The sequence below is a fragment of the Lissotriton vulgaris genome, chromosome 9 (genome assembly GCF_964263255.1).
Source record: "Lissotriton vulgaris chromosome 9, aLisVul1.2, whole genome shotgun sequence".
Classification (NCBI taxonomy): domain Eukaryota; kingdom Metazoa; phylum Chordata; class Amphibia; order Caudata; family Salamandridae; genus Lissotriton; species Lissotriton vulgaris.
In genome coordinates, this window is record NC_141697.1 from 390,910,435 (window position 1) to 390,937,206 (window position 26,772).

Consider the following 26,772-nt stretch of genomic DNA (forward strand, 5'->3'; position numbering starts at 1 on the left):
GTTCAAACGAGAGAAAGAAGCATGAGGAGGAGAGAAGAAGGAGAAATCCATAACATCTGGGTGAGTGAGTCTCCATGAATCCACAAGATGCGTCTGAGTGATAGTGTCAAGGAACTGTTTATGTGGTTTGTGAGGGGAAAAACGAACAGAAGATTTACGGTCTAAAAAGGGGTCAATGATCTGGTTACAATCTCCACCTAGTAGGAAAGAATCTTCTTTATATTGAATACATTTCGCTGTAATGGAGGGCCAAAAGGACGAGTCAAAACATGTGGGACCGTAAACATTGAACACAGTAATTGGGATAGCATTAATGAGTAGTTTAGCCAAAATCCAACGTCCCTCATCGTCTTTTTCTTCTAACAATACTTTACACTGGAGGCGTTTATGAATCAAAATAGCCACCCCGTTCTTTTTTTGAGAAGCAGGAGAAAATAAAACAGTTCCAACCCACAATCGTTTTAGTTTTAAGGATTCAATATCTGAGAGATGGGTTTCTTGAATAAGAGCAATATCTGGATTGTAAGAAGATAAGTGTGAGAGTACTCTTTGCCTTTTGATAGGGTGATTAAATCCTTTCACATTCCATAAAACAACTTTGAAGGTGAAAGAGTATTAAATTTATCAAAAGTGAAAAATGCAATAACATACTGTATATTTAGTAATTCAAACTGTAGGTAAATAAGAACCATGTAGATCATCAAAAAGGTAGAAGGAAGGATAGGTAGAAGATGAAAAAGAAAAAGAAAGGGAGAAAGGGAGAAAGGGAGAGGGATAGGAAAAGGGAGAGAAGAGCAGCAAAGGAAGGAGAAGGAAGAAAAGAGAGAAGGCATAGAAGACAGTACAAATCCAAAAGGATGACTGTATTAAACATACCTGGAGGGGGAAGTACACAAAGGGGAAGGTGGGGAGGTGGTGATGCGTTACAAGACGGACGAACCAGGGTCAGGAGCAGGACCACGCCAAGACCGGACAAAAAGGAATACAGGATGGGATAAAATCGTGAAGGAAGCGTCCGACATATATCCATCTGGGGAAAAAAGAGAAATTATTGACATACATACGGGACATTTGACATAAAGATAGAACTAGAATATAGAGAGGAACAATAAGTAAATGGAAGAGGTGCAAGAGAGAGACAATAAAAGAGGAGATAGGGAAAATGTGAATATTTAGGGATAAGAGAAGTGATGCGGAGAGGAACATGAAATCAGAGAGAGATTACTAGAGAACAAGACATGGAGACAACAAAAGCCAAAGTTCAGCCACTGGTCGAAGCAGAGGAGGAGGCATCCATTCCTTCTTCATTTTGCAATAGGAGAAAGTTCCGTAATTCTCCAGGTTCCTGAAATGACCAAGTCTTGTTCCGATAGGTGACTCTGAGAGTACAAGGGTGAAAAAGGCTCCCATAGAACGTAGAGAAGGACGCATGGCCAGAAATTCTTTACGTCTGGAGGCAGTAACATTGGAGACATCTTGAGATAAGTAGACTCGTTGACCTTGCCAAGTCACTTGTTTTTTGTTCCTTGCTGCTGAAAGAATCAAAAGGAGATCTGTGTACTTCAAGAAGAGGATGATTACTCCACGAGGTTTGGAAGAAGAGTCAGTTCTCGCACCCAATCTATGGGCCCTCTGTATACTGATGGATGTAGAAGGAGGCAAGCCCAAGAGTTTCGGTAAGAAGGTGGTAAAGAAAGTCACTGGATTGTCCCCCTCAAGATTTTCTGGCAAATTGTAAATACGGAGGTTGTTTCTCCTATTGCGATTTTCCAAATCTTCTGTATGCTTTTGTAGGGAGAGGACAGTCTTCTCCAACGCCCCAATACGTTGCGTGTTGGATTGAAGTTCAGGAATATGGAGCTCAACAGTAGAAATTCGGGCATCCATGGATTCCCACTTATCTTTCAGAAGCTGCATATCTGTACTCGTCTTCTCAATAAAGGGACGCATTGCTCGTAGTTCCTCCAAAATCTGATCAATAGGCGAGGCAGGGGGGTTATCCTCTGGTGTAGGAGAATTTTGTTTGAGGCGCTTGCCTGGTGTAGCCGGTGAAGAGGGCTTACCAACAGATGAGTGAGCCAAGGATGATTTTTGAGTCGACATTTTGACGGAGGAATTCGACTTAGGTGCACCAGATGGAGAACCCACCAGAGTTTTCACAGAGGGTGTGAAGGCAAATTGAGGCTTACGTAGCCTTACCATAGAAATGATTCTTGTGCCAGCAGGTAAACTAGTCTATATCTGTGGAGAATTTCCTGGTTGAGACTAGACATCCAAAAACGTACATCAGACAGGCAAAGCTAAGTTTGATAATTCACTTGCACATGTAGTATACGCTGGCAATGTTGAAGAGAGAGGGCGCTGAACATGGCAGTTAGGGAAAGCGTATCATGAGGCACCTGAGGCGTAATGAAATAAACAGAAAGTCAGTAAAAAACTATGAAGAACAGCACTGGTGCACTGTCAGTGAGTAGAGCTGAGGTGGCAAAGCGTTTGAAGAAAGCTCCGTTGGGTAGTAAATGCAATTTACACAGACGAATTGCTGCTGATGATGAGGAGAGGAACACACATCTCAGAATGACATTTAGCATGCGCACTAGACTATAGTGGTCGCAAAATAGTCACTTGACTTTGAGGATGTAAGAGAAGTTAGAATCCTGGAGCATCAGAAGGTAGAAGCCAGTGCCAAACAATGAGTTACATATTCGCTTCCGTGAGGATAAGACATTCAGTAAAGGGTTGAGATGACAAGCTGAAAGATGGTCATCATTGGTAGCAAATTGACAATGCGTTGGCAGAAGATTATTTTGAAGCAATGAACTGCATTAGAGGAAGTTCACAGGTATTAGACCTCTGCAGTATGAAGATTCATGAGAAATAACGCTGGTCTGGCGCTCTAACAGAATGCATAAAACAGATGAAAATTACAGCAAGAGCAGTCTGCCAATATTCAGGGATTACATTCACTGGGAACGGTGCAGTAGGAGGGCACAGTAATGTAGCCATAAACAATGGTGATATGACAGTCCTCCATATTCCATGAAATGAACTGCACAGTTGGAAATGAGGCACAGTCAGAATATTATTTTAAAGCAATAATCTGCATTAGAGGAAATTCATAGGCATTAGAGCTCTGCAGTATGAAGAATCATGAGAAAAAACGCTGGTCTGGAGCTCTCACAGAAGGCATAAGTCAGATGAAAAATTACAGCAACAGCAGTCTGCCAATATTCATGGGTTAATTGCCACTCGTTTACTAGGGATGACGCAGCAAGAATTCACATGCTGGTATTGTTAAACAAGGGAGCAAAGGTATTGCCATAAATAATGCTGTGATGACAGACCTCCAAATTCCCTGATAGAAATTGCACCGATAAAAAAGAGGCACAGGAATATTCAGGTCTTAAAGTAAAAGCAGTCCCCTGCTGAAGTTTGCATTTCAAGGGAAGAAAAACATAGGCAAACCTCTTTCTGCGCAGTGAAGTGAAGCGCTCGTTCTGTGAGGGAAGATAACCCCGTGAAATGGCGCCACAGGAAGCTTCAATGTCGAGAAGGGCTGGCAATAAATAACGCGCTGTCAGAAAATCAATTAGGTGGGCGCGTTAGAGGCAGCTCACATTCCGGAGCTTTTCCGATGCATGCAGGCTCACGGAGACGACGTGGAAACACCAGAAGCCATGAAGAAGAGGTCCGGTGAGGCGGAGGTTCAGCACAACGCGGCCATCTTGCGTGGCGTCGTAGCCACGCCCCCCAAAATGAACTATTCTTGATATTTAAATAATTCATGGAATGCAAAAGCAAATGTCAGCATCACCAGTTACATTTATGTATAGTTACCATTGTAAAGTAAAGTCTTTCTTCAGTGGTAATGGCTGTTGCGACCCATGTGACCAGAAGTATCCAACGATGTGTGTGTATCTTACTTATAAACTATGTACTTTAAATTATATTATTATTTCCTACTTTAATATTTGTTTTAAAGTCTTATATTGGTATTCTTTGTTGATATTTGGATATTCTTTGCATTTTTATGATATTCTGTTCTGTAATAGTTTAGATACACAATATTTTGGTAGCTCACAAAGTATGTAAACGTGCTATTTTTGTAGACCATATTTTGACACAATATTCTTGCAATTCGATATTGTTGTTCTCGATATTCTGTCATGGAATCATCCCACTAAAGAGCCTGAGGGGACATTTCGAGGTTGGAATGTCTGCTGATTGCAACACAAGTGAAGTAGTGAAGTAGTGTGGCTCACTGGTTAGAGGCGGCAGACCCGAGAGCAGAGGACGGCCCGGGACCAGGGTTCGATTCCCGGCACGGCAGGTTTCTGGACCAGGGTCAGCGGACTCGATAATTCTCTCGCCTCGGTGCCCACCCTGATCAGCGATCACACTCGGCAACTCTGGGCATTAGCTTGCCTCATCTTTACTAACGGCCCCACCAGACCGCCGGGGATGCCTGGTCTCACCCTGGAGATACCCATTAAGGGACCATCTCTCAGGGAAGCCAGGAAGGGTTTCGCAGCGGTCGAAGCGCCTTGGGACCCTACGGGTAAGTAGTGCGCTATATAAATGCCTATACATTTACATACATTTACACAAATATTACAGTATTGGCTGTGTATATGTTCCTTTGATATGCTGTTTATTTGTTTTATAATAGAACTTTTTCTTTAAATATGACTAATTATTGCTTTTTTATTTAATAAATAGGCCTTACTATACCTACTTTCCATTCTCCCTGGGGCCACGTTCCTGTATTGGACAAATATTTGCTCAGGTAAGAAATTGAAGCTAAGATTTTTCAGCCGTTATTTATGTATTTTGTAACATCCTGCTCATTGGGTTATCTCTGTAGATTGATATCTAACAATTATACTTCCCTAAGGGATGGTCCCAGAGATATGTTTAAAATGACTGAATATCTAACAGTGTTACAACAATGCCATTTTTCCCTACCTCAGCAGCACTTGCAAAATACAGTTAGTCCCTGTGCTCAGTTAGTAAGGAAGTACTTTCCCATGCTAAAATTGCACGTGTGCTTTTTCCCTATACAAACATTGTGTGGTTCACATCCATTCCTACAAATGTATGACAGGTAAATCCTGGCTTAAAAGTAGACATATACTGAAAAATGTTTATTTGCGCACACTGGATAGCATTCCAAACTGTAATTATTAGAAATGTGCTATTCAAATTGGAAATTCACTCTGTCTCTCAATATGATTCTGGCCAGGTTTTACTTGGCATGCACTCGTGTGCAAATTGGACATGTTATTCAGGGTGCATATGGGCAAGTGGAACATTTACATTTAGCTCGTGAGATACAGCCTGAACTAGAATTCCATTTTGAGCATAAATGGGCCTATACACCTGAAATAGAATTAGCTCAATATCTGTAGTCAGGACACCAGTTTACTAAATATCTGATGTCAGAGAGCTATTTTCTATTTGTATTTGTATTTGTTGCTGTTATGTTCTTTTTTGAGCTCTGTCTTCCTAATTCATGGTCAGGAATGTTTTCTAGATGAAAGGGGCAATTTTTCTTGCTGCCTGCCAAATTGCACATAATCTCTTCTATATAAAGGGTCTCCAGCAAATAGTACTTCAAGAGTTCTTTATTCGGTGATTAGAAAACACCATAAAAACATATATACATACAACTGGTTAAAATCCAATTAAATCAATATCAGGACCCTGCTTGTAGTACAATCTATTTTTTAAAAGAAGTTAACAGTATAAATTCATTGGGGGTCATATCAATCAATCCCCCCCTCTAGTTACCGTCAATCGGACCGCCACTTTGATGAAATTCATAATACAACATAATGTCAATGGATCAATCGCTTGTTGCAGATAGAGTAGAGCAGCTTTAGCATGTTTCAATTTAGCTTGTTTTAGAATTTTTACCAAGAATCTTCGCCTTGGCATTGAATAAAAAGGACACAGTAATACAAAACGAAGGGAGTCCTGCGGAGACCTATTGTCGAAGCCGCAGGCTCCCTTCTGCTCAATTGAAGTTAAAAATCCTAACGCAGACGCTAATAAATATGGTAATAAATTGAGCCTAAAACGGCAGATTAAAAACCTATCCTGGGCATTATACATAAGGTATAGGTATGGCTCCATTCCCTCTGTACTTTTGACAAGACTATGGGCGCTCACGGTTTGTTTGGACCCTTCAGCCTCAGCTCTGTGTGTTATTCTCTGGGCCAGAAAGGCTCTCTTTATGATCACTTTGTCCTGAGGTACAATTGCTGTCGGATCAATAAAGAGGTTCTTATAGCCAAGGTTTTCTGAGCTTGCCTTTACATAATTGAGCCATAGAAATGCTAATACTTTTGTCCCTTCCTAGGCAATCACTTAGAATTTCCCTGCTTAAGGACACCTCAGGTTTGGCCAGATTTTCAACCAGGCCGTAGATGTTTGTTTTCTTCCCGCTGGAGTTGCGTAGTATTGACAAAGCCCCATACCTCTGCCCCTTACATGACTTTGGAACAACACATAGAGCCATAATGGATCATCACTTGTTCGGGGCACCATCTACTAAACCTCCGCCCGTAACTCGCAATAGCACCATTAGTGGCAATCATTTTACAACAAGGTTCCTCCACCAGGGAATTAAATTTTAAAGAGCCGTCAAATAGTAAGCCTAGGTAAGAGAATGATTTAACTTTTTCTATTTTGTGGCTTCCTATCATATAGGTAGACTTGGTGCAAGGTTTGTTGCCTGCCAACAGTACATATGACTTGCCCAGATTGACAGACAGTTCTAAAGATTCCATAAATGTAACAAATAAGTCTATTAAAGTCTGTAGACTCTTTGACATGCGCGCGAGCAGGACCGTGTCATCCGCGTATATTAATACCGGGATGCAGCGTGACCCTACTCTTGGGCAATCTGTCTTTAAATTCAACAAAACCTGCTCTAAATTATTAATATAAAGTGAGATCAAAAAAAGGGGCGAGAATACAGCCTTGCCTTACCCCACTCCTACATGGGAACGATTCTGTCGATCCCCTCTCCATGTTGTACCGTACTTTGGCTGAAGTGTCACTGTGCAGCTCCCTTAAGATGTTAATTAGGCCAACATCAATCCCCATATGAGTCATCATAGCCCAGAGCTTGTCCCTATTCAAATGGTCGAAAGCGGCTGCCAAATCCATGAACCCCAGATAGATGGCTTCATTGCTGGCTTTGGTGTATTTAGCAGTCAGCATGTAGAGGTTCAGGCATTGGTCGCTAGTAGACCTCCCTATCCTAAAACCATACTGGGTGTCCGAGATAGTCTTGTTTTCCTTGGTCCACTCAGACAGGCGGTTAAGGATTCCCCGGCCCAATAGCTTAGCAGATACATCTATCAGTGAAATTGGTCGATAGCACTGGGGATTGTCCCTATTACCCTATTAAAAAATAGGGACAATTGTGGCTGTTGACCACGATTGGGGCAAACCACAGCTATTAGCTGCATTTATGATTCTTGTCATTATTGGGGCCCACAACTCCACACAGCTCAGAAACAGGTTAGGCTGGATCCCATCTGGTCCAGGGGCTTTATTTTTTGACAAAACCTCAATTCCCACAGTAATTTCCTTGAGGGTAAAAACTACTAACTGACCCTGCTTCACCATCCCCTCCTCCTCTACGATTGTTCCTGCTTCGTGGTTGTACAGCCCCTTGAAATGTGTGACCCACTGTTCCGGCAAAATATTTGTCCCAATTTCAGGGGCATTACCATCCAGAAAGCATGGTCTGTTGATGATTCTTCAGAATTCAGTGATGTCCCTTTTTTCTGCTGCCTCTCTTAAGTCTGCCCATGCTTCCCCCTGTAGGGCTAATTTCCTCCTCTTGGTCTCCCTCTTATATGTTTGTCTACACAATGCTATTTTTTGGGTATCCCTAGGCCTAGTTTTGAGGCTACATTTAAGCTCCCTTAGGAAGCGGGAGCATTCACTATCAAACCATCTTGGTTGACAGTTTTTCCTCGTCGGCTCCCTTGTTTTTACCAGCCCACCTACCAGGCTAGCAATCTGCCCAAATGCGTGGAGTAGCGGAATCCCTTCTACTGTCGTATCTAGGCATTCCTCAATAGAGGATTTCCCAGTGTCCATCAAGGTTTTGTAGAAAGTTTCCCCATCTATTTTAGACCACCCCAGCCGTCTACCCTGATCCGTTACCTTCTCGAGGGTGGCACCAGGCTGTTTCCACCTGGGCCGAGCCAGGTATAGGAGCTCTAATACTAAGGGATTGTGGTCACTAAATGGACTCCATTCAATCTCAACGGTGGTAATTCGGTTTTTAAGGCTCGAGATGCTAGAATATAATCAATAAATGAGGAACACCCTCTTCCCTTAAATGTCGGAGGGAGAGTACTATCCCTCTCCAAATGCATCATGTTAATAGTATGCTCTAGGTCATGGTTGTGCAAGAGTTTACTGGGAGCCAGACCTTCTTGTGTGTGGTCAAAATGCGGCCCGTTCTCCACGGGGCAATGTGACCATTCCGCGTCTATAGGAAAAAAAGCAGGGCATAGGTGGCAGTTAAAGTCTCCCATAACAAGAATAGTATGGGCTTGAGCCCCCTTCCTGGCTATGGTTTCTTGGCTCAATCTATGATCGAATTCCCGTATAAGTTTGTTGTTTTCTCCACTAGCCCCTTTATTGTAAACATTAAACATGGTCAGCCTTAACCCTTTGCCCCTGAACCACACAGTCTGTAGGTCATACGAGCACCAGTCGGTGTTAGACCATGTGCCATGGAGGTTCAAATCTACATATATAGACAGTCCTCCCATGGCTCTGCCCGATCGTGATTTCTGCACTGGGACAAAAAAACATTTGTACCCAGGGATGTGTAAAGATCTGTTATCGACCACCCATGTCTCCTGGAGGCGGATTATCTGGTACCGGCTAATATATTGACGCCACTCAGAGTTGTTAAATTTGGTTGCCAGACCAGCTATATTCCAGGAGATAAGTCTTACTCCTTCATCTGCTTCCCCTGTTTAACTGATAGCCGATTTTACATCAGGGGTTCCGGCGTGCCCTGGATCCAACCCTCTACCCCCTGTAGTTTGTTCAGTAACTTTAGCCCTTGCCTCCCTTATGTCTGGACCTCTACCCCCATTGAAGATATTTAACTGTACTGGCGGGTTAGGTGGATTCTCCCCCCCAGGTTTAGATTGTGTGTCTATAACCTTTAGGGTCCGAGGGACCTCAATAACTGCAGTAGGCAATACTTCTGCTCCTGCCTTTTGTAAGAGAATATGGCTAGGGTTTCCATTTCCCTCCTCCCTTGTTTTCAGTAAAGCTACAGGTGAATTGGGTCTATTTAGTCAGTCGTTCTCATCTAGCCTCGCCAACGGGGTGAACCTGTTTCTCCAGCTTCCTAAGCCTTTATTATTCGACCTTTGCCCACCTGGGGGATAACCTGGAGTCCCAAGTTGGTTAAACCCATCCATGCAACTGTCTATATGGTTGTGGATATCTAGAGGAAGAGAGTGTCTGGGATAGAAATATCCTAGTGGCAGGGGTTTAATACAGTTGGCATAGTTGCTCATCCCACTTGTTATGATGTGCTCCACTACTCTCTTGTCCCTAAAGTTAACAATGATGCAGTTGCCTGCAATATCTTTTTGTCTATTGCCCACCCAACTGACCCTCCTAACATGTAGTATTTCCCCATTTTCATTCCCTCTCAGACGTTTATTTCGGTTCAACCAGTGTATTGTCTTATTTTTTAAATCCTTATGTGTTTCGTTCTGTTCCCCTTTCAGTTCCGGTGCCCCTGCCAAGACTACTACGTAGGGGCAAGCATCCCGAAGTAGGTTAATAATAGGCAATGCATTGATGGATACTTTGGTGGGCACCTGGCTTGGCTGATTTGATGTTTTTCCCTGGGGGTTACAAGCTGCTTAGTTAATTGTACAGGCAATGGTTATTCCACTAAATCCTGGTTTGGCTGTGGACCCCACCCACCTACGGTCATGGCTATGTCCTGCTGCACTGTTTGGCCTAATGCTTTTGAGCTCTGCGGCCCCGTTGCTTGCCCAAAATGTTGCCCGTTTGGCTGTATGACCATCTGTTGTCCCTGGGCAACCTCAGGGATTGTTATGTGATTGGTTGAGGTCTCAATTGTTCCTATTGCTTTACCTCGATTTTTTACCTCACTCAGAATTTTGTCTAGTCTGCTAGCTAGAGGCTTTATTTGGTTTACTATAAAAAGTTCCAAGTGAGTTTGGATATCCGTCACTATTTGCGCCATCCAGATTGGCGGGACAGATACCTATGGGACATTTTCTGCCCTATCCTCCCCTATTGTGTATTGTGTTGTCCTTTGAGTATTGCTAGCTCTACTTTTCTTCTCTTTTGATTTTTTTGGACAGGCTCTCTGTTTCTTACTTGTTAGTGGTGGATTACTAGGGCCAGCTACCACCTTATCACCTGTGCTTACCGGCTGAGCACAGGGAAGGTCACAGTCCAGGGTGTCTATCAGGCACGGCGGGGAAATGTTAATGTTATGGGTCTCTTATATAGTGCTCGGCTACTCCAAGGAGTGTCCCGGCGCTTTCAAACCCACAGCAGACTAACAGAAAGCAGAGGGAGGAACGTAAAGAAAAACAGCAGATCACTGTCCATAGAGCCATGTCTTCAGGCCTTTTCTAAAGGCCAACAGGTTCGAGATACCGCGAAGCAACAAAGGGCTTGGGAGCCAGGTGTTTAAAAGAGCGCCCCCCCCACCCTTGCTTTCCTGACAGAAGGAACCGTGGCCAGACCAAGAGATTCCGATCTTAGGGATCTGACAGGCTTGTAAAAAGCAAGGCGTTTCTGAATATATACAGCTCCTACAGCATGGAGAGCCTTATGCGCCAGCGTAAGTGTTTTAAAAACAATCCGCTTGCAAATAGGGAGCCAGTGTAGGGAGTGTAAAAGGTCCGAAGCTCTCGCGCGGCACGGCAGACCAAAGACTGCCAAGCCGCCGAATTCTGGACCCCCTGAAGTTTCTGTAAGAGATAGTCGGGAAGACCCAAATACAAAACATTTGAGTAGTCCAGCCTAGAACAGATGAGAGCCTGGACAGTGGTTTTCCTATGCGCAAGCAGGAGCAGGGAAAGAAACGTGCGCAACATTTTAAGGAGACCAAAGCAGGTGCCCGTAAGACCAAGGATCTGGGACTTAAGAGACAGGCAGTTATCAATTTTGACCCCCAGATTCTTCGCAACCTGCGAGGAGGATGTGGGCGGGGACATGTTCGCAGGCCACCAATCCTGCCACTTAGGGTCTGCCTGACACCCGAAGAAAAGCACCTCAGATTTTCCAGGGTTACATTTGAGGCTGTTTCGCTGAAACCATTTGAACACAGCCTCAAGACACCCATGGATGCTCTCCTCGTTGAACTCGGCCCCCTTCCCACACGTGAAAAGGAGCTGCGTATCATCGGTGTATGATACGATCTGAGCCTCAAAAGACTCAGCCAGCACCGCCAAAGGGGTCATAAAGATGTTAAAAAGAGTCGGGCTAAGCCCCGACCCCTGAGGAACTCCGACCTCCAAAGGCGGCACTTCGGCTGAGTATGGGGGGGCCCAGACCACCTGCCGGCGACCAGCTAGGTAAGATCTAAACCAGTTCAACACCGTCCCTCTCAGACCAATCTCATGGAGTCTGTTGAGGAGACCCTCATGAGGGACGGTGTCAAAAGTAGCCGACAAGTCTAACATTACCAATATAGCTCTTCCTCCCTCATCCAACACTTCCTTGATGGCCTCATTAACCTCCAGAAGTGCTGTCTCAGTGCTTAGATTGGAGTGAAAGCCCAACTGGGAGGAATGCAGCAGGCAATGGGTCTCAAGATAATTGGAGAGCACAGTATGAACATGCTTTTCTATTGTCATAGCGAGAGCAGGCAAGAGGGAAATCGGCCTATAGTTGGCGAGGGTCTCAGGATCAAGACCCGACTTTTTAAGTAATGGAACAACCATCACCTGTTTCCAAACCAAAGGGACTACACCACTTGACAAAGAAAGGTTACCATGACCTCTCTTTCTGACTCCTGTGTTGGCGCCGGTGGCTCCATTAGAGGTGTCATAGACAGCCGCCTCTCAGTGCGCTCTATTTCGCTTGCTACTGCACCTATCGCTTTTTGTAACATCCGGTCAATTGCCGTTGGCTGCTCAAGGGGGATGTGAATGTACTATTATCTATAGATTGCACCTGGTGCAGCAAGGGGGATGTTGTCTTTCCTTTAGTTGAGCGGGTTTTAACCTTGCTAGCCATGCTGTCTACACTCTGGGTGTCTTAAAAATATTTAAGTTTCACCTTTCACCTCTGTTACCCCCTGGAATCAGCTGCTCCCACCTAGTGACCGTCCTATTTTGCACATACAGGTTAGCTTACGTTTTTTTTCCTTATGAGTCCCAAATGTCCCGACACATACATCAGAGTCAGTCCGCTCAGATCCTGCCGCGATGTCCAAGTCTGTCCCACTGTTTGACTTGCTCGACCAAGGGGTGTGGCCCGACACGGCCTCCTTCAGCGCCGGACGGCCACAAAGGGGCCGCCCTTTGCCCGAGCTTAGCCAGGCGTAGCCTGCACGCGTCCCGCGTCGCGCGGGTCTCCGCTATTATTAAGCGCCACCGGGCGCGGACAGGGCATCAGCAGCTTCCTCCCGCTTAGGCTGATGGGACACGAAGTCCTCCCCACACAGCGGCCACGCCGGTTGGCAAAAGGCTAGCGGCAGCGGGGGGAGACCGGCTCCAGATGCAGGGGTCAAGAGGGGAACGGCGTCTGCAGGTAGGGTCTGTCCCCCAAGAAGCGTTGTAGCAGGAGGCACTGGTGCAAAAGGAACCCGCTCTGCTGCAGGTCTCCGCTGTTTTTAGGCGCCACCGGGCGCGGACAGGGCGTCGGCAGCTCCCTCTCGCTTAGGCTGCTGGAACACGTAGTCCCCCCCACACAGCGGCCGCGCCGGTTGGCAAAAAGCTAGCGGCAGCGGGGGGAGAACGGCTCCGGATGCAGGGGTCAAGAGGGGAACTGCATCTGCAGGTAGGGTCTGTCCCCCAAGAAGCGTTGTGGCAGGAGGCACTGGTGCAAAAGGGACCCGCTCTGCCGCAGGTCTCCGCTGTTTTTAAGCACCACCGGGTGCGGGCAGGGCGTCGGCAGCTTCCTCCCGCTTAGGCTGCTGGAACATGTAGTCCCCCCCCACACAGCGGCCGCGCCGGTTGGCAAAAAGCTAGCGGCAGCAGGGGGAGATCGGCTCCAGATGCAGAGGTCAAGAGGGGAACTGCATCTGCAGGTAGGGTCTGTCCCCCAAGAAGCGTTGTGGCAGGAGGCACTGGTGCAAAAGGGACTTAATTTATACTATTTAGCCATCTGCCTGCTAAATATCTGAAAAGTCATTGTTTATTCAGCCGCAGGCTAATTAGTAAAGATCCTGTGCTATTTGACCAGTGGCCAAGCAAATAGTGCGAAAGAGGCCTTTCTTTAGCTGGAGACGAAGATAAAAGGACTGCAGGGTGGTGGCCATCTTGTAATGCGGTTCAGGAAAGTGTGTGAAGGATTTCAAAATAAGCACATATACAAATGTATGTACAAAGGTAAAGGACAGGTTAATAAGGATTACCTGGCAATCTGAAACATAGGAACTAGGAGGACTAGGCCATGCCTAGGAGGCCTGTTGATTAGGAGGGTCGTGAAATAGGTGTTGAGCTTCAGATGGATAAGAACAAGCCGGAACAGGTAAACCAGGGGATGCTAGAGGACTAGCAGGAGTAAGATGAGCAGGGGTCCAGGGTACCAGGAGGGCTAGGGTATCGAAGGCCAATGGACCAGCAAAAAATGGATCAAACAAATTAATACCAGAACTAAGACCAGCACTGCATGGCCAGGAGGGCCAGGAGCAGCAAGTTTAGGAACAGGTAAGAAAGAGGTAATAGATAAACCAGGAGAACTAGATCAGGAGGACAGAAGGGCCAGAGTTATAGTGAGGAGAATGATAAGGGCCAGGATCAGGAACCTGTGAAACCGGAAAACTAGAATGGTTATGGCAATAAGAAGGACCAGGAAGGCTACACCATGAAGCCCTGGACCATTTTAATTAAATGACTAGGGATCAGTGGTGGGCCAGCACAAGTTATTTCAGATCATGAGGACAAGGATAGAATTTTTCCAATCTTATCTCCACTCTCGTATTGAGAGATTTTACATTTGTGTAATTTAGCACTGCTTTTTTTGGAACAGTATTGTTTTTAAGGTTGCCTTCAGCTGTCCCAGTTTCACAGCTAATTTATCAGTATCCTGAGATTTTAGGCACAAGGCATCAGCCAGCAATACTTCTTGTAATATAATATTGGAAATCAGTGATTTATTAATTTTATGATGTAAACCCCCTGATACTGGCCTTACAAGCATCCCATACCATTATACAAGAAGTAGAGTCAAGATTGTGTCTGATGAATTCTATAAGATGGGTTTTGAGTTCTGTTACAAACGTAAGATCAGACAATAAATATCTGGGAAAGGAGAATAGCCTACAAAGCTGCCGACGATAGAGCTAACACCCTGATTAAGAGTATTTGTGGCTCTGATAATACTTTATATGATCAACCAGCTGAAATTTTAGAACAGTTTGTAGATTACTATCGCACTTTATATACTCCAGAGACTTGTCCTTGCTCTACCATGATACAGGATTACATAGATGAGAATATTACAAATACGAGAAATTCCTCGGAAATCGATCAATTATCAGAGAATATTACCTTATTTGAGGTTAGACATGCTATTACATCCTTGCCTTCGGGTAAAGCAGCGGGGGAAGTTTCTATTCCAGCAGAGGTATATAAAATATGCATTGAGGAATTATCACCTTTATTGTTTCAAGTTATAGAATTTATTGGGAGAAATGGGTAAGCCCCTAACTCTTGGAAAATGGGCAAAATATTTTTTTTTCTTAAAAAGGGTAAACCTACTGAAGACCGTGGTTCATGCAGACCTATTTCTCTCATTAACACCGATGTGAAAGTGTTTGCCAAACTCTTAGCTACCCGTTTGGCCCCACTTATGCCCCAAATAGTTAACCCGCAGCAGCATGAGTTTGTGACGGGTAGAGACACCACTGCTCACATTAATATAGCCATAACAGCATTTGACATAGCACAGACGACATTCACCCCACTCGGTATGATTTTATTAGATGCCGGGAAGGCTTTCGACCGAGTGGGGTGGGGCTATCTTTGGTCTGTCATGACAAATTTGGGATTTAATGGTTAATTTGTTAGATGGATACGGGTGTTGTATGACAATCCTATAGCTAGCATCAGTTATGCAGGGTTGACATCCTCTACGTTTACTATTTCACAGGGGACCCGTCAGGGGTGCCCTTTATCACCTTTATTATTTGCTCTTTCAATGGAGCATTTTTTAATTGCTTTAGAGTCACAATCCCGAATTATTCCTTTTAGTTTCGGATCTCAATCTTTAAAAATTACGGCTTACGCCAACGACATTGCCATCTACTCGCCTGATGTCGCAGAGGCACTGCAAGGGATAACGTTCGAAGCCCGTAGATTTGGATTGGTTTCCGGGTACAAACTAAATATAAATAAAACACAAATTGTTGTCAACTACGAACCAACTGCAGTGGTTTCTGGGATTTGTAAAGTTGCTATCTATTTAGGTGTTAAAATTACTTCTAAAAACATGATATCATTTCTATTAATTATGATGCTTTAATAAAAACTACTACTCTATCTTTAAAAAAATGGCATAAGCTTCCACTGAATATAATAGGTAGAATTCATTTGATCAAAATGAAAGTCCTCCCCAAATTCCTTTATTTATTTCGATCCATCCCTCTAGCACTTAGCAACTCTTTTTAAAGAAATTAGATCGGATATTTAGCAGTTTTATTTGGGGATACAGGAAAGCACGCAGGTCTATGTTATTACTTAAAAATTCTTTAGATAGTGGTGGGCTTGATTTTCCTGATTTTAAACTATACTTTTGGGGTACTTTCTTAGGGCGTCTACGATCACTGCTCCACACGGATAATCTATTGTACTTTCACTTAATTATGGTAAATTCTGAATCTAAAATGTTTCTGTTAAGACTCAAAGACCCTAATTACTTTAAGAGGGTGAAATTCAAGACCGCCAGAGACACTGCCAAGATATGGTTTAATATTTTGGCATTTTGTAAAACTTCTTTTTTTCACCCTAATTTACGGCTTTGGTGAAACCCGGGCCTCCCTGGAATTTTTAATGATGGTATGGCTCATACATGGTCTGTTCACCGTATCAATACACTGGGGGATTTATATGGCACCCAAGGTCTTTTCGATTTTGAGACACTTAAAAGTTTATATAATTTGACAGAGTCAATGAGATTTAAGTATATTCAAATACATGACTTCTCAATACGTAAGATCAAATGATGCGAAATCTCTGATTCTGAAATTTGGAATTGTTTATACTTGTCAAAAAATAAATCTTTAATCAGCGAGGGCTATGGGTGCCTTAGTACTTATAAAACGAATGATTGTTTAAAGCTAGCGGAGAAATGGAGCACTAAAATGAGCTTGAACATAACTTCAAATCAGATAGCTGCTTCCCTTAGTAATATCAACAGACTTGTTCAATCTTCCAGTCTAAAACTACAACAATTTAAAACTACATGTATGCTATATCATACACCTGAAAAGATCTCTAAATGGGCCTCTGATATATCCTTTACTGATCGTACTAAATGTCCTAAATGTGACTTAGCAGCAGCAGATCTTAAACATATGCTGTTTTCTTGTCCGGTTTTGAGTGAATTCTGGTCTGCATTAGATAAGGTAATGAAAATCAAACGGATAAATTCACTTTCCCTTACGGCCCTAACAGTATTGTTAGATATACATCCGGTTACGCTACCTCAGCAAGCTTTGGTTACGATATTACTATCTTGTGCAAAACTAACCATAGCCAGAGCATGGCTCTCTCCTAAACCTCCACACATTATGGAATGGTGGTCATATGCAAGAAATATGGGGGGTACACTATTAATGATACCAGGATGACCAGGATGACCAGGACCAGAACAAGGAGGGCAAGAAGGATCAGGACCAAGAGGAGCAGGAAAAGACCTAGGAGTGCCAGCAGCCCTAGGACCTTAGTACCACTGCCTAGCGTGCCAGGAAGAATAGAAATACCAGGCCACGTGGGTAGCAGGACCAGGGAAAGGAAGATCAGGGAGACCAGGACAGCCAGAGCCAGGAACACCAAGGGTAGTGGACCTGGATGACTAGGAGAACTGTTAGAACTGGGGGTCTCTAATTGGCAGAGGTAGGTACCACTGTCCAAATAGGGATCCTTGATCCTAGTCAGGGTAAGGAGGAAACCCTCTGAGATAACCCCTGCTCACCCTCTATGTAGCTTGGCACGAGCAGTCAAGGCTAATCAGAAGGCAATGTGTAAAGTATTTGTAACAACACTCACAGTAACACAGTGAAAACACCACAACCTGACTCCATAACAGTTTAGAAAAATAAAGGTATTTAATCTAAACTACACAAGACCAAAACGACAAAAATCGAACAAACACCATTCAAGATTATGGTTTCAAAAGAGTTCTTAAGATTGCGCTAAAAGTTCTTTAGGTTGTGATAAAATAATCCACAGTTGCTTGCAAAGTTCACAGTTGCGTCACGTTTCAGACACAGTACCTTTAGTTGCGACAAAGTTCCAAAAGCAGAAGCTAGTGCGGTGGAAAACAAGTCATGTGTTGCTCCTGAGACCCTAGGGAAGCGATGCCACAGCCCCGCTACAGCAGCGGGCATGGTGCAACGAATCCGGTCTGTATGGGGAGGAAGGCCACTTGTATGGATTCCGGTGCGTAGGTTCTGTAGGAAGTTTGCTCTCGCAAAGGCACGATGTGTCGATCTCGTAGGAGCTGCGACGATCTCTGGGGCGATGATGCGCGATCCGGTGGCGATCTCTCTCTTGCAGCTCCTCGATGCGATGGCTCTGCAACCATGTTCGCAGCGACGTGATGCAGTCCGCAAGCAGGCGGTGCGGCGATCTCACCCAGCGACGACAGGCTCTGCGACGACACTCGCAATGATGTTCGGCTTCCCGCACTGATCGGGTGCGTCCCGCAAACGAAGGCTGCAACAGCTCTGACAGCGGCAACAGGCGCTGCGACGATCTCGACCTTTGTAGCGGCGGGAAACTTCTCGCACTGTCGGGGATGCGCTCTGCAGCGAGCGATGCAATAACTTTTCTTCTGCAAAGTCTCTCAAGCTTAGTTTCCAGCTTCCCAACACAGGTACAACTTCCAGAGGCACCACACATGGGCCAAGCACTCCAGGAAGGACAGAACTCTCTTAGTAGAGCTCAGGGGAAGCTGGGGGTGAGGTCCTTTTGTTCCTGGGACTTCAGAACAGGGAGCCAGCTCTTCTCAGACCCTTATAGAGATTCCTTCAAGCAAGGAGACACAGCACAGCAAAGTCCTTCCCCTCTCCTTGGCAGCAAGGCAACAGCAAGGCAATCCAGCAGAGCAACAGCTGGACAATCTTCCTTCTTCAGTTTCAGCTTTCTCCTTGGCAGAGGTTCTTTCTTGATTCCAGGATGATCTAATTTTCTGTCGTCAGGGGTCCTGTACTTATACCCCTAAAAGTCTTTGTTCTCTTTGTGCAAGTGGGCCCTGAGCCCGGTCTTAACCAGTTCTGGGTGTTTCTTGAGCTTTTTCTTTTCCTGGCTTCTCCTTTCCTTTCAGAGTGAGGGGCAGGGTCGTCAGCCGCCCAGCAGGAGGTGGAGCCAGCATTGTGGAAGGCAGGCACAGCCCTATTCAGACAAGAGAACAGCAACTTTCGAAAAGTCCTGTTCTCACACACAGGATTCAAAAACAACCTTTCTTAAAATATGTGTTATTAAATTCTGAGTTCAGGGTTACTAGACTCTTATGTCCTATATTGTTCCTATGGGAAGAAATGCTGGTAGCCACTGTAGCCAGCATCCCCTATGTTAACCTATGGAGCAAGATAGTCTTACAATAGTGAAAACCGAAAATGGCTGGAATTCACTACCAGAGCATGTCACCTGCACCCGTACATGCTCTACCTTTCACATACACTGCATCCTGCCCAGGGGGGTACCTTGGGCCTTCCATAGAGGTGACCAATGTGCACAAAAAGGGAAGGGTTAGGCCTGGTCAGTGGGGACACTGACCAGGAGGACACGGCAGTTCACAGACTGCACACAGGCACTTCAGTGGCAGGCCTGAGACACCATTTTGGGGCTACTCATGTGGGTGGCACAATCAGTGCTGCAGGCCCACTAGTAGCATTTGTCATCACCAGCCCTGGCACACCCAGTGCACTTTACTAGGGACTTCTTGGTGATACAAATATGCCAATCATGTATATCCAATCATCATAACAATTTACACAGAGAGCATATGCACTTTAGCACTGATCAGCAGCGGTAAAGTGCGCAGAGTCCTATTGCCAACAGCCACGGGTCAGGAAAAATAAGGGAGGAAGAAGCAAAAAGTTTGGGGATGACCCTGCAAGAAGGGCCAGTTCCAACACAACCTCCTTCCAGCCTAAAGCCAGGGTAGACCAAACGATACCTCGATGGGATTTTCTGCTTAAGGCGATAGAAAACGGAAACTGGCCCAAACAGCAGGGCACTATTCCTGTTCTACGCCTTCCTGAACCTAGTTGGATCACTCCATCCATACTCTCAGGGTCCACCATGCCAATCCATGTGGAACCCTTCTCCTCACCTGTGGACACCACCTGTGCAGCATCTAACCTTATTTCCCTCACAGGTGTGTCCCAACAGACCGGCAGCAAGCCACAGTGACCTCCGATAGTGATGAGGAATGAGACCCAGGCCTCATGCCTCTCATGGCTCTCACACCCCTGTGGCATCAGAGGGTGGGGGGCAGTAGCCACAGGTGCTTGGCACCTTTTGTCTACTCCCTCTCTTGTCAGGTCAGGTGTGACACTCTGGCACTGACCCACCAGCCCCGGACCTGTATCCGGCGGCTGGACAGGAGGCTGAGGTGGGCTTCTCCACACCCGGTCATCCTCTTCCTTGGGCTCTGTACCCTCCAACCTGGAGTGATACCCCCTTCTAGAATAGTCAGGGCACCTGTGGCAGGTGTCCTGCACCATTCACCCACCAGTTCAGGGGTTCTATCCTGTAACTGGTATTCCAGGACAGGGGGGACACCCTGGACCTGGCCCTCAAACCTAGGCTCAAAGCCTCCAGGTCAGACAACACCTGAACCTGGCTTCCCCACCCAGGGACCAACCCCTGTGGTGGAACACTTGCCTGGCGCACCAGAACTTCACTCACTGATGTGCCCACACTGGTAGACAGTACCCACCTGGCCAACACAAGGGTGTGGCCTAGTCCATCCCCAGGGTGAGACTCCTGCCCTCCTTCCAGGGGCAACCCTGTCCACCAAGACAACCAAGAACACAACTTTCCTACCAGTTCAGGACCTCCCTCCATCAACTGGTCTCCCAACCTAGGGTTTAACCCCTCAGGTTGTACTGGGGTCAGGAGCGAGGACTCCCTCCCTCTGCACCCCCTTCCAGAGTGTTGCACCCTCTCTACTGGAGGGGTACCCCTGGGACCCATATTGGTCAGGGCACTGGTTACAGATGCCCTTCCTTCCAGGTCAGGCAGATCCTGAACCTTGTCTCCCAACCCAGTGACCAAAACCTGCGGTTGTGCACTTGCCTGGCACGCCAGGACTTCTGGTGACTCCTTCCCCCTCTTACCCCTCAGTCTGGACTTCTGCACCCTCCCAAATGGAGTGGCACTGCCAGACACCAGAACTGATGGAGGCCTGGTTACAAGCACTCCCTGTTCAACAGACACTAGCAGCCGCGGTCTGTGGAGGGAGTTCTGGTGGGGCAGGCAGGCGGGGCGGGGAAGGGGCAGGGTAGGGGGTGATAAACTCCGGAATATGGATGATTGCAGGTAAGTAACCAATTAAATTTTAAAAAACGAATTTCGTTCTGTGCCCTGCATCTCAAAATGCGATGCAGGGCACAGAACGAAATTCGTTTTATTAATTTCATTGGTTACTTACCTGCAATCATCCATATTCCGGTGTTTATCACCCCCACCCTGCCCCTCCCCCGCTTCACCTGCCTTCCCCACCGGAACTCCCTCCAAGGACCGCGGCTGGACACTAGGAGATCCTCCTCAAATGGCCTACAAGTACAGTCTAGGTCCCCAACCTGGTGTTCCCTTAAGGAACCCTCCAGGCCCTGAGACTGGGTTTCGGGCACCGTGAGACACACCTTCCCACACTCATTCCTTCTCCACTGAGACCGGACATGAGCCCCTACACCCCTCCTACTACACTGGGACCTAACTGGGCTACTCTGAAACTCTTCCAACTCACAGGTCTGGAAGATATCTAAGCCACTCCTTTTGGGATCACTCTCCAATGCCTCCTCAGACTCTCTGGAATCCACCAAGAGGTCTGCCTCCAACGCAAGTTCTCTGGGATCAGAGAACTCACACTCCACCGGGTGTTGGCATAGCTCTGGAAAACAGGGACTTAAAATATGCTCTCCAACAAAGGAATCACACAGCCTCCCACAGTTGTTAACCAAGCTACCCTTTGCCTCACCCTCCAGTGCCTCACACAAGTACCCCACACCACTCTCCTGAGACTGGCACAACAGTATCTGACTGTCTCTATCACACAACCCACACTCTTCTGGCTGGTCTTCACACACACACACACCAAGGTTTCTGCCATGGGGGAACCTCTCTCCCTGTACCTCTCATCTAGAGTCAGTAGAGTGTCCCTCCCACCACTAGGAATATGGCACCCTGTGCTAGTCCCCAAAACTACTTCAGGGATACTGCAGTCCACTGGAACTACATCATAAACCTGAACCCCCTGGTGTATGTTGATCCCCTCCCTCAAGTCAGGCGCCACATCTCTGGGTGTTTGTACCTTTCTCTCCGCACTAGATATCATAATCATGCTGCCACCATCTGAGCTGGACTCCACCTCCAACTCAGCAAAGCTCCTTCCTTGAGCGTCCCATTTTTCTTTCTGGGCTAAGGCCCACCGGATCATACCTTCCTTGTTTAGCCGGTGTAATTCTCTGCACCTTTGCTCAGCAGCAAGGAGCCACTCATCTTTCTCTTCCTCACTGTCAGAGAAGTCCTCCTCCTCAGAATCATCTGCTAATGTTGCTTTCCAAATTCTGGCCTCGCAGGAATACAGGCATGCCTCAAGATCCCTCCTTGTGGAACCTTTCTCCAAGGGCAGCCCCCTCATCTTGCAAAAGGCTTTTATCTCCTTTTATGTGTAGATGCACAGTGGAAAAAGTTGACTTCCATTTTGGCAGGATTTTACAGGTGCAACACTAGCCTGAGTCTGAATATCCAAAAAATACTTCCAGGAGGACACCGGAAAAAACAAACAGTATGTGGTGGCGTAGTGGTCTGCACTCACTAGTGATGTACACCAATCACTGTGGGTCTAGTACAAATACAAGTTCAAATCCCCACCGCCGACCAACAATGTTAGAACTTGGGGTCTCTAATTGGCAGAGGTAGGTACCACTGTCCAAATAGGGATCCTTGATTCTAGTCAGGGTAAGGAGGAAACCCTCCGAGATAACCCCTGCTCACCCTCTAGGTAGCTTAGTACGAGCAGTCAAGGCTAATCAGAAGGCAATGTGTAAAGTATTTGTACCAACACTCACAGTAACACAGTGAAAACACCACAACCTGACTCCACAACAGTTTAGAAAAATAAAGGTATTTAATGTTAACTACACAAGACCAAAACGACAAAAATCCAACATACACCGTTCAAGATTATGGTTTCAAAAGAGTTCTTAAGGTTGCGATAAAAGTTCTCTTGGTTGCAATAAAATAATACACAGTTGTGTGAAAAGTTCACAGTTGCGTCACGTTTCAGACACAGTACCTTTAGTTGCGACAAAGTTCCAAAAGCAGAAGCTGGTGCGGTGGAAAACAAGCGATGCATTGCTCCTGAGACCCTGGGAAGGCGATGCGACAGCCCCGCTGCAACAGCGGGCGTGGTGCGACGAATCCGGTCTATATAGGGAGGAAGGCCTCTTGTATGAATTCCGGTGCGAAGGTTCCATAGGAAGTTTGCTCTCGCAAAGGCACAATGCGTCGATCTCGAAGGGGCTGCGACGACCTCTGGGGCGACGATGCGTGATCCAGCGGCGATCTCTCTCTCGCAGCTCCTCGATGCGATGGCTCTGCGACGATGTTCGCAGCAACGTGATGCGGTCCGCAAGCAGGCGGTGCGGCGATCTCACCCATCGACGACAGGCTCTGTGATGACACTCGCAACGATGTTCGGCTTTCTGCATCGATCGGGTGTGTCCCGCAAACGAAGGCTGCGACGGCTCTGACAGCGGCAAAAGGCGCTGCGACGATCTCGACCTTCGTAGCGGCGGGAAACTTCTTGCACTGTCGGGGATGTGCTCCGCAGCGAGCGATGCGATAACTTTTCTTCAGCAAAGTCTCTCAAGCTTAGTTTCCAGCTTCCCAACACAGGTACAACTTCCAGAGGCACCACACATGGGCCAAGCACTCCAGGAAGGACAGAACTCTCTCAGTAGAGCTCAGGGGAAGCTGGGGGTGAAGTCCTTTTGTTCCTGGGACTTCAGAACAGGGAGCCAGCTCTTCTGAGGCCATTGGAGATTCCTTCAAGCAAGGGGACACAGCATGCCAAAGTCCTTCCCCTCTCCTTGGCAGCAGAGCAACAGCAGGGCAATCCAGCAGAGCAACAGCTGGACAATCTTCCTTCTTCAGTTTCAGCTTTCTTCTTGGTAGAGGTTCCTTCTTGATTCCAGGATGATCAAATTTTCTGTTGTCAGGGGTCCTGTACTTATACCCCTAAAAGTCTTTGTTCTCTTTCTGCAAGTGAGCCCTGAGCCCGGTCTGAACCAGTTCTGGGTGTTTCTTGAGCACTTTATTTTCCTGGCTTCTCCTTTCCTTTCAGAGTGAGGGGCAGGGTCGTCAGCCGCCCAGCAGGAGGTGGAGCCAGCATTGTGGAAGGTAGTCACAGCCCTATTCAGGCCCAGGTGCTATCTACTCCCACCACTCAAGGTGCAAATGCAGTCATTCAGCCTAGGGCTGACTCAGCCAGCCTCCTGGGGAATCCTCAGCCCCTGTCACTCTCAAACCAGAGAGCCAATACACAAACAGGCCAAGGCACACAGAAGGGTCAGACAAGAGAACAGCAACTTTCTAAAAGTGCTGTTCTCAAACACAGGACTCAAAAACAACCTTTCCTAAAAGTTGTGTTATTAAATTCTGAGTTCAGGGATACTAGACTCCTATGTCCTATCTTGTTACTATGTGAAGAAATGCTGGTAGCCACTGGAGCCAGCATCCCCCATGTTACCTATGGAGCAAGATAGCCTTACAATAGTGAAAACCGAAAATGTTTGGAATTCACTACCAGAGCATGTCACCTGCACCCGTACATGTTCTACCTTTCACATACACTGCACCCTGCCCAGGGGGGTACCTTGGGACTTCCATAGCGATGACCAATGTGCACAATACGGAAAGGGTTAGGCCTGGTCAGTAGGGACACTGACCAGGAGGACATGGCAGTTCACAGACTGCACACAGGCACTTCAGTGGCAGGCCTGAGACACCATTTTGGGGCTAATCATGTGGGTGGCACAATCAGTGCTGCAGGCCCACTAGTAGCATTTGTCATCACCAGCCCTGGCACACCCAGTGCACTTTACTAGGGACTTCTTGGTGATACAAATATGCCAATCATGTATATCCAATCATCATAACAATTTACACAGAGAGCATATGCACTTTAGCACTGATCAGCAGTGGTGAAGTGCGCAGAGTCCTATTGCCAACAGCCACGGGTCAGGAAAAATAAGGGCGGAAGAAGCAAAAACTTTGGGGATGACCCTGCAAGAAGGGCCAGTTCCAACAAGAACCAAAATCACTAATATCAAAACGACCTAATCATTGCAAACTACGTCTAAGCGGGACTGGAGTAGTGGGTGCAGAGCCAGGGGAACTTTAGGACAAGGAACCGGAATAAGAAGGATAAAAATTAAGAACAGGCTTAAGAGACCAAAGGCAGAAGAGGCAAGACAGACGAGAGGGCCAGCAGGATGAGGAGCTGGTGTACTAGGAATCGGATAAACAGTGTGAAGTGGATTAGAATGAGGAGGTCAAGGGGACCTGACGTCTGGTTGCTCCCCACGCCGCACGGCTCCTCCCGCGGGCCCGTGACTCTGCCCTTGGCTGCCACTGCCGGGAGTTCGCCGCTGAGGCACCCCTGGTGACTGTCTTCTCGTTCCCCTGCCTAATTGTTGTTCGCCTTGATATTTGTTTTATTTGCTCTTTAGTATTGTTCCTGCATTTATTATCTGGTTTTCCTTCTGTTCGCCGTTCCTTGTGTCCCTTGCTCTCTGTGCCCCACCCACTCCATGCTTCCCGCCGCTGCTCCCCTGCGGCCCGCCCCCTTTTGCCTTCTGTGTTCCTTCCCCTCACCCATTGGCCACCCCGCTCCCGCCTCCCAGCTGCTCCTCCCTCCCACATGGCCTCTTATGGAGGTCGCCGCGCGGCAGTGGTTGTGACCTGACTCTGGTTGCTCCCCACGCCACACAGCTCCTCCCGCGCGCCTGTGACTCTCCTCTTGGCTGCCACTGCCGGGAGTTTGCCGCTGAGGCACCCCAGGTGACTGTCTTCTCGTACCCCTGCCTAATTGTTGTTCGCCTTGGTATTTGTTTTATTTGCTCTTTAGTATTGTTCCTGCATTTATTATCTGGTTTTCTTTCTGTTCGCCGTTCCTTGTGCCCCTTGCCCTCTGTACCCCCCGCTCCACGCTTCCTGCCGCTGCTCCCCTGCGGCCCGCACCCTTTTGCGACTGCCTCCGATGTCGCCTTCCTGATGGAGACCTGGCTGAACGCCACCTCAGCACCAGACATCACCATAGCCATCCCACAAGGCTACAAGATCTCCAGCAGAGACCGTGCCAACGGAGTTGGAGGGGGGATCACCATCATCCACAAAGACACCATCCGAGTCTCGGCCAACACCGACGACACCCTCACCACTGCCGAACACCTGCACTTCCAGATCCACACCGACCCCAACATGACCCTCAGAGGAACACTTGTCTACAGACCACCCGGACCACGAACACAGTTCAACGACACCATCGCCGACCTCATCAGCACCCACGCCCTCGCCTCCATGGACTACATCCTCCTTGGGGACCTCAACTTCCACCTCGAGAACACACCACCGGGCACACACTGGACCCCATCTTCTCCGCAAGCCCCCACGTCTCCTTCAACCACACCACCGAACCCCACTGGACCGACCACAGATGCGCCCACTTCACCTTCAAGAAACCCACCACACACCACCACACCCAACAGTTGCCACGCCGCTGCTGGGGCAAGGTCACCAAGGACCAACTGACGACCACCCTCGCCCTGAAACCACCCGCCAACCCCATCGACCCTGACACCGCTGCGACCAACCTCTCAAGATCTCCACAACCAACCACACCAACAAGAAAGCCGCCTGGTTCACCGAAGACCTCATGACATCCAAGCGCACCTGCCGGAAGCTGGAAAAGAAATTGCTCCATGACCGAACACCAGACAGCCATACAGCCCACAAGAACGCCACCCGCAGACACCACCAACTCATCAGGACCACCAAAAGGACAGCCTTCAAGGACCGACTAGACAACAACGCACACAACACCAAA

The 26,772-nt window shown here is 47.1% G+C and overlaps 1 protein-coding gene across 1 annotated transcript in view; it reads left to right on the forward strand.

Moving 5' to 3' along the window:
* The window catches only part of LOC147690170 (cholesterol 24-hydroxylase-like), a 440,216-nt gene that overhangs the window by 392,847 nt on the left and 20,597 nt on the right, over nucleotides 1-26,772 (forward strand). Inside the window, exon 14 of the mRNA XM_086937762.1 lies at nucleotides 4,720-4,786. Coding sequence (XP_086793888.1) covers nucleotides 4,720-4,786 — 67 coding nt within the window. The remainder of the gene's footprint in view (nucleotides 1-4,719; nucleotides 4,787-26,772) is intronic.